Here is an 8,392-nt window from a genome sequence, read left to right as displayed (position 1 = left end):
GCATCCAAAGTTGAGGACCATGGGCACAGAAGGAAAGGCTGCTTTCATTCAGCCAGGTGACAAGAACCATGGGTGGGTTCACCCCGGAAGGGCCAGTGGGCAAGATACGGAAGGGACCCCAGTGGAGCTCCTCTGAACTCAGCCTCTCACAAGAGTTGCATGCTGGTGCCGTGCTCTGCCCGTTCCAATGGAAGAAAGAAGGAAACCAGACCAGAGTGGAAAGCATTTTCAAACTTTATTTACAACTGTCACAGTGACAAAAAGTAGTTTGGAAAAAAAAAAATGCTAGTTTCTCCCTGAGCCTCAAAAAAGAACAGATAGAAGTTACAGGAGGTTCATCTTACAACAGGCATTTTTACTGAAATACTAGGGTTTTTTTTTTTTTAATACGATCAGTTAGAAATACACACAAGTTACTTAACAAAAAAAAAAAAAAAAAAAAAAAAACCAAAAAACAAAAAACAAAACAACAGGAGGCCAGATAGGAGCTCAGCCACTTGTCTAAGAGTGGCTGGGTCCCTGCAACAGGCTCGCTGTGGCAGGCCCTGACTTTAGTTGTCAGCCCCTGGCCTGCTCAGACTCCAAATGGTCGTACAAAGGCATCTAGCGACCAGCAAAATAATAAGACACCCCCATAAACACACATATACACAAAGTAGATTTGTTATGCAGTTTGCAAGCACGTTCCTAGCACACGGCAAGACCAGGACAGATGAGAGAAAGGAGCAGTTGAAAGGGACACAGAAACACAGGATTTTAAAAGGCAAGGCCCCATCCACAAAGGGAGGCAGGTGCGGGATGAGGGAGGGAGGACTCTCTGCAGCCAGAACAGGACCAGTGGGAACATGAGGGATGCCCTGGCAGTGCGGGCTGCAGGCCTCGCCCATTCCCGAGGAGCTGGAAGAAGTTATTGCCATCGGTGTGTGTGACACAAGCAGACAACACAGGGGGCAGGGCGCGGGGGGCGGGGGCTGGGGGCTGGGCGTGGGCTTCCCAGAACCAAATCCTGCTGAGGTGTTAACCGCGCACCCTCATCCCCCTGCACCCGCTCCCCGGAACCACGCTAGCCTTGAGGTATTAAATACAGCTCTATATACAAGTCCCAAACTGCGGTCCACCCAGACCCACTGGAGAGCTGCAGGGTGCCTCTGCTGGCCCAGTTCGGCCTCCAGGAGGATTTCGAGCTCACCTCTTGGCTGCACACTCATGCTGTGAGCTACAGGAGGTTTGAAGAGTGTGCCCTGCAGCCTGCTGCTCCAGATGGTTCTTAACCATAAGAAGCTCTAAGTCCAAGGCTAGCTTTCTCGCACAACTGTGCCCTTGCAGGGGACAGAGGAGAGGTGGGAGGGATGAGGGCCAATGCTTAGTGCTCCCTCATCATCATCACCGTGCCATCCACCCACCAGCATCCGGAACATCACGAGGACAAGCCAGGGATCTCATGACACCTTCAGTTTCAAACTGCTGCAAGAGAGCCCTGTTACCCACCCCCATCGGCTAAGTCTCAGATTTGGAATCTCCATTCAAGTTCATCTCCCCAACAGGAAACAGAAGGAGCCTCTCCTGCTCTCCACTCGGCTCCCACCAAAAAAACAAAAAAAAAACAAAACAAAAAACAAAAAAAAAAACAGGGCAGGAGCCCACATGGGAGTGGGTACCTCTGCTGGTCAGGCTGGCTGAGATTGGGAACCACCTCTGCCTGACTGCTATGCCCAGGGGCTGGGGAGGGGTGGGTGTCAAGGAGAAGGAAGGCCGGCCTGTTCCCGGGCAGCTCTGTGCCTCTCTCAGAACGGAGCAGGCCTGGGGGAGCAGGGGGCAGGGACCTTTGCGTCCAAGAGTCCACCCCGGTCCTTCCACAAGGGTGGGACGTGCTCCCTCTAGTCCCAAAGGGCTGGGCCGGCAGTGGGGGGGTGGGGGGGGAGGGGCGTGCGCAAAAGGGAAAAGCTCAAGAGCGCTGCCTCTTAAGAAACTTCCAGATTACAGCGGGTATGTGAGCCGGCCATGCCACGGCTGGAGCGAGGGTGGAGGAGGAGCCGGGAGTCCTTCCTGCCCACGCCTCACCTCCGGCTGGCTTTGCAGGCAGCCGGTTTCTACTGCTTTTCTTTTCTGCCTCCCGTTAACAGACCAACACAACCAAAATAAAAGCAAAGGCTGGTGGTGGGCAGAACTGGACAGAGAGAGAGAGAGAGAGATGAACACGTTGTTTTCTGATGCCCCAGCGCTGCTGGCAGGGAAATTCCTGGCTGCACTCCTCTGCTGGATGCTTTCTTTCAAACGTGTATTTTCTCTTCCTCTCCTGTTTGTTCTCTTACCCCAAATGTTCCTCGCTCGCGGTGCACATACCCTATCCCTCCCCCCACCCCTGGAGCGCACTGGAATCCCACTGCTGCCTCTAACCTGCTCCGGGTTCAGATACTGATCTCAAAGATGCACCACTTCCCCGCACCCCACCCCCCACCCCTGCTCTACGCAGCTTCCTTTCTCAGAAGGCCTTGCAAATTGTCGCAGAGGGCTCCACTGCCCAGCATCTCAAAAAAAGAAAAGGAAAGAAAAGAAAACCAACTCAGTGATTTGCAGGTGCAAAACGGAAGCCATCATTTGACATTTTCAGAACTGCTGTGGCTCACTCCCTTCTTCCATGGGAAAGAACACAGTTCAGGGACAGATGCCGTCTGGTATGGCCCCCAGGGAGGCGGTGGGGACTCTATTGCTCCTTGTTGTCTTTCTCTGTGTCTTCACAGTTGTCCTGCTCGTCCTCCTGGACCACGAACTCCTCGGGGGGCCACCGGAGCTCCCCGCTCTCCACCTCGCCCTCCGTGGGCTCTACCACAATGGAGGGCAGGCGGTCCTTCACTTTGCAGGAGCGGTCAAAGTCCGACGGGTCGGGGAAGATCTGGAAGAAAAACAGAGCAGGTGTCGGGTCACACACAGTACCGGAAAAGAGAAATCCTGTTCCTTCATTTCACATACACGTGCAGAACGGAGCCCCTCCGGAGGGCCCGCCACCGTGCCAGGCTCTCAGGATCCCGGAAGGCGGGAGTCAGGGAGAGGCGTCTGGGGCCATCACAGAAAATTGTGTCTCAGCAGACATTAATCCTGAAGCTGCAAGTTTTCAGGGCAGTGCCACCAAATTTGTGGTGCCACTCTGTTCGTGCCTTTTCTTGTCTTTTATTTCCAGATAAAATAATTCAAAATCATGTCACCCAGAGTAAGCCACACCTGTCTGCAGCCAGCGTATTACCCCTGCAGTCTAAAGCATGTCACAGGAACCTTGACAGTGAATTCCTCCCAGAGTAATGATCAGCACCTAGTAGAAGCCAGCTCCCAGGTGCTTTACATATATAGTTTGGAACTAATACAGTTGTGCTGGAAAAATAGGTGTTTCTGATACTAGCCCCCAGAACACCCTGCCCCTCAAACAGATGAGTCCTGATCTCTCTGCAACTATAAAGTCAGGGCCAAATCAGGGTTGAGGGCATGACAGGTCCCAGTCACAGGCAAGCCAGGAAGAATTCTGTTCTCACTGTTTTCACCTGTGAGTAACTCCTGGCTCCTTGATGGTTCTACACCTGGAAGAGTCTTTTCAGAGTCCCGCCAATGAGGCTTCTTTTTTAAATGCCTATTGTGTGTCCTGTCTAGAGCTGGGAGAAATCCCAACCCAGGGGATAAAAACGAGGGCCACGAGGGGCTCTGCGGATTCCCTCTGTACTTACTGCCCTATGACTACAGCTGACCCAATTCTCTGCCCAGCAGCTTAAGTACTTAATCTGATGGGCTGCTGGTCCCTTGCCATCCACAGCCTTCGGTGACACACCCGAGAGCGGGAGAGAGGCGCCTCCGTCTGGGACACTGAGGCTTACAGAACACCGATGTTGAGAGCCATGTGGTGCCTTCAGAGCCACCTCTTCCAGCCTCTCCATTTGGTAGATGAGGAAACCAAGGCTCAGAGGGGCCCGGAGACTTGCTCAAGGTCACACACCTTGTTAATGGCAAGAGAAAGGAAAGCAAAATCGGAGTGGATGGAGACACACATTTGAAGAGAGCCTGGAGATTGCCCAAGCCGGGCGCAGATCAAGATAGGCCCACGTCAGCAAACAAGGGTCCTCTCTTTTCAGGAGGTAGCAGAAATGCTCTCCTACAAACTCAAGACCTTCCCAGCTTTTGTGATGCCCAATCTTATAGCACCCCAGCCCTGAGCACCGCCGTCTCAGTCACAGACCATGTCGCAGGCCACGTCATAGGCCACGTGGGGCTTCCGAGAATCACGGGCCTCAACAAAACCTCCCCAATCCCTGCAGACAAGTGATTATTAACCATTTATCCAATAAAGCCCTATTGCTGGGGATTAAGCCTTAAGCCAGCTGCACAACCAGGCATCATTAAAGACTTAACAGGCTCATAAAAAGTATCGTAATGGCAGCCAGGAGGAAAACAAGCCAGAGGCGGGGTTAGACTAGTTGGGGCGAAAGGAGGCATGGGGACAGTGGACCCACGCTCTAGGTTTTCTCTCCCTGATGGGGCCAGCCCTGCAGTTCTGCCCTTGGGCTGTGCTGTGCACACAGACCTGATGTGCTGAGCAGGGAGAGGGTCGAGGGGCCCAGTTGGGCCCCTCCTCACTTCTCATATGGAGCTGGAGTCTGTCCATGGGGGTGAAGCACAGGTGCCTTCTGTGAATGACCTTTGGGACTGAGCAAGGGGAAGCCTGGCGAGTGGAATGCATGCCACAGTTTTCAAAGCTCTTTCAGACATCCCCTCATGGAGGTGCAGAGAGACCCTGGGCTCTGTGGGACCCATGGAACGGCTAGGATTCAAACCGAGATCTGCTGTTTTCAGTGCCTGTGCCTTTTGAAAAGTGAACGGATGCCTGTTTCACACATAGAAAACTGACCAGGGAGAGTGGGCAAGACTCCGGGCCTTAACCACCCATTCAGCTGCTAGACACTCCAGCTTAGGAGCAAGGATGACCTCTGGGCAGCTAGGTCTAGAAGATGAGCTTCCCAGTCTGGACAGTTGGTCTAAATCTTCAGGACCTGAGACAGAGCTATGACATATCAAAAGGAGATGGCCGCCGGGCTCAGCATGGACCTGGGCCCCTGCCTCTTCCCTCCGACCTCAAGCCCAGGGCTGGGCCTACCTGTGACATCCCAGCAACTGGATTCTAATTATGATCACCCGAGCCAAGTAAGAGCAAAAGGGACAAGACATAGCAAGGCCAGCTGAAGGAGGAGGAGGACAGTGAGAATGGAGAGCATGTCATTTTGTTTCAGGATGGGAATAGGTCTTTAAAATTAGGGAGGGGGGGAATGTTAAAATGATGATGATGGTAATAGAAGATAAGCCAGGCACATTTGGTGGGCAGAATCTCATCCTTTACAATAATCCTATGAAGTATATAGTGATCCCTATTTTATAGATGAGGAAACTGAAGCCCAGAGAAGGCAAGGGACTTACTCAAGGCCACACAGCTAGGAAGTGGCTGAATGGGGACCTGAACTCAGACCTGTAGAACCTCAAATTTGATAACACATTGTGTAAAGCCACAGACCGCAGATTCTCTCTACGTCCATGACATTACTTCTATAACCCCAATCGGGTTATAGACTGCCGGTGACTCAGTTTCTCCTTTTGAGAAGCGAAGCGACCTTCACGTCTCACTAGATGTGTACAACTTCTTGGCAAACACACAGATGATAAAATGCTTTGAGGACATATGCTGAATTCAAACTGGAATGTCCTCTTTGGAGTCGTTTCAACAAGACTACAGTAAGTATTCAATCTCCAAGCAAGAGGCGGCAATACTCACATGGTAATTAAAATAACTCCAAACAATGCCTTTCATACCAGGAGCTGCACAATTAAGTCTTTTAAGTCCTTGGGGGAAGTCTGAGCACTGAACTTCTGATACTGTTCAGATGCCAGAGAACTTTGCTCCCTGAATGGCTCAAGGGAGGTGCCATTAAAATTTTTTTTTTCCTTTACAAAGCCTGTTAATTGCATTAAAAAAATCACTATAATAATCATACCTTTCCATCAAAGGTTTTATTTTATTATCAAATAATGCCAATTTATGCCTCTGAAAATTGTAGCTGTCTCCAAAGACAAACATGAGCCCAGACCAGTTTCTCATTTCCTCGCATGCAGACAGAAAGCCTTGCAAAGTGTTGCTGAGCATTTTGCCAGCACAATCTTATCTCCGACAGCTGCTTAAGAGGCTGACCCTAAGGAGGTCGAGATTTTTCCACTAAGTCATGCTTTTTAATCATCTAGGCAGCAGAAAAATGAGAGGTTGCAACTGCAATTTGACGGGGTAGGGAAGGCAGTGGAAAAAAGGACTAAAGTCAGACTTGCCAAGCACATGACAGGTAAGGCCGGGGCGGCAGGCCAGCCTGGCATGCTGTTTGCCTGCAGGAACTGGCAGGGAATAAAGAATGGCCCCTGTTCCAAAAAGAAACTGCTTCTGGTTCAACCTCTTACCCCAATGTGCCCCTTGTCTCTGGACTAGGGAAGGGGAAAAAAAAAAAAATCCTTTTCTCTTCTCTCTGCAGCAAAGACTCATCTTCAAGAGGTCCAGAAAGGAAGATGGGAGGCTCTGAGAAGCCTTTCCCACCATAACCCCCCTGCATAGGGCAGGGCAGATCTAGAAGTATCCATCCCCAGCTGTGAGTCTCTCAGCCCTGTCCCTCCCTCCCTCTGCCGACATTGGATTCCACATCCAGCTATCCCACTGTCACGCTTGGCTGCCGGAGCTGATGGCTTGGATGAAACTAACAGACACTAAGTTCCTTCCTTTGCAAATGGAGTGAAGTGTTGAAGTGCACACACAGCATCCCGGCCGGATCCTGTGTGTCCCACGGTGTGGGAAACAGCAGGCGTTCAAACTTGGCACGAGTGAATTTTATAGAGGACACTTCTCCAGGTGGCCTCTAATCCCAACAAGCCCTGACATTTTGGGAACTCAAATGGGTTCACTTGAAAGGTCAAGGGAGCTTTAGAACCCTCTACGAGGAAGAAATGGTCTGTGAGATGTAGTTTGGGTGCCAATATACTGGAATTTCTGGCTGTATGGATGAGAGCTGTCCATTAGGACTTTCTTTGATAATGGAAATGTTCTGTCTCTGTACTAACAGTAGCCAGTAGCCACATTGGCTATTGAGCACTTGAGATGAGGCTAAATTGTTAAATTTTCTTTAACTTTTATCAATATAGACTTATCTATGTAAATATAAATTTAAATTTAAATAGCTGCATGTGGCTAGTGGCTACTGCACTGGGCAACGCAAACATAAATAGTTAAATACAAGGACCAGGAAAACAGGCTGGTCCAGGAAAACTGTCAGGATGTTTGGTTGATGGACCAACATGGGCAGCCTCACAGCAGAGTAGTCTGGGGTTGGGGGTGAGGAATTAGAAGGCTTTTCGCCTGAATGTAAGAATTGCTGGTCAGTCAGCTCCCATTTCACCCATGGAGGGGAACTGAGAGGTAATATCAAATCTCCAAAGGCCTGAAATTTGGGGGCCTAGCTATCAACTGTCTGCCTCTAAGCCAGGTGACCTAAACCTGGCTGCCTCTGCAGTGGGGAGAGAAGAGAGATGTCTGGCACCTGGGATGGAAAATGTGAGCAATTCTGGTGGGAACAGCCCCTCCCCTGAGTGCACGCGTCCCTCAGCCATCATTCCTGACAAACGACTCACAAGAGCTGGCCACAAAGAGGGTGGAGGGCTCGGCAAAGAGCTGAGAGATGCTAACAGGGAAAGCGGACACCAGCCAATGCAGGAGATGAAAGGTGGCTAAATGGATACAAAGGGCTAATTACCAGCTCTGCAAGCTGAGACCTCAGGGGCCTGGGCATCCAGCTTCTCTGTGCTGGGCTGTCACAGAGGGATGGGGTGGGGTGGAGAGGGGAGGGAGGGCAAAGGCCCTGAGGTGAATAACCTGGCAGTCCCCGGGGCGCTGGGAGGGATCTGCCTCCGAACACAAAACCAGTGAGCCTCTCCCCTCTCGGGTTCCAGAGCAGAGATAATCAACCTCAAACCTGCAATGGAAAATCGCCATTCCCACAGGTGGTAGGCCAGGAGTCTGTAAGACTTGGCTTTTACTTTGTCCCCCATTTCTTATTACTTCTGTGACCTTGCTCAAGTCATTTTAACTTCTCTTAGCTTCAGTTGCCAGAGTAAAATGAGGAAGGAATTTCTGCTTTATAGTATCATTGGCATGATTACATGCAGCTCCATGTTGAGTACCAGCATGGTACCCAAGGGGCTCAAAGCTGTGGTGGCCGATTCCCGAACTCTTCTCTTCATCTATAGATTGGGATTAATGTTCATTCCCATCTTATAGTGCTTTGGAGAGAATCAAATACCGGTATGTGTGAACATGTTCTGTAAACTTGGA

At 50.7% G+C, this 8,392-nt stretch overlaps 1 protein-coding gene across 4 annotated transcripts in view; it reads right to left on the bottom strand.

The window, feature by feature from the left end:
* Window positions 1-216: 216 nt before the first annotated feature.
* Window positions 217-8,392, bottom strand: part of LBH (LBH regulator of Wnt signaling pathway) — a 41,815-nt gene continuing 33,639 nt past the window's right edge. For all 4 annotated transcript variants that reach the window (XM_078444828.2, XM_060651883.3, XM_060651891.3 and 1 more), the window contains one exon: window positions 217-2,893. In XM_078444828.2, the coding sequence (XP_078300954.1) occupies window positions 2,705-2,893 (189 nt within the window). In that variant the 3' untranslated portion in view covers window positions 217-2,704. The remainder of the gene's footprint in view (window positions 2,894-8,392) is intronic.

Source organism: Panthera onca, chromosome A3 (assembly GCF_046562875.1).
Source record: "Panthera onca isolate mPanOnc1 chromosome A3, mPanOnc1 haplotype 2, whole genome shotgun sequence".
Lineage (NCBI taxonomy): Eukaryota > Metazoa > Chordata > Mammalia > Carnivora > Felidae > Panthera > Panthera onca.
The sequence above is the reverse complement of the archived record's forward strand: the minus strand, read 5'-3'. Positions and strand labels throughout refer to the sequence as shown.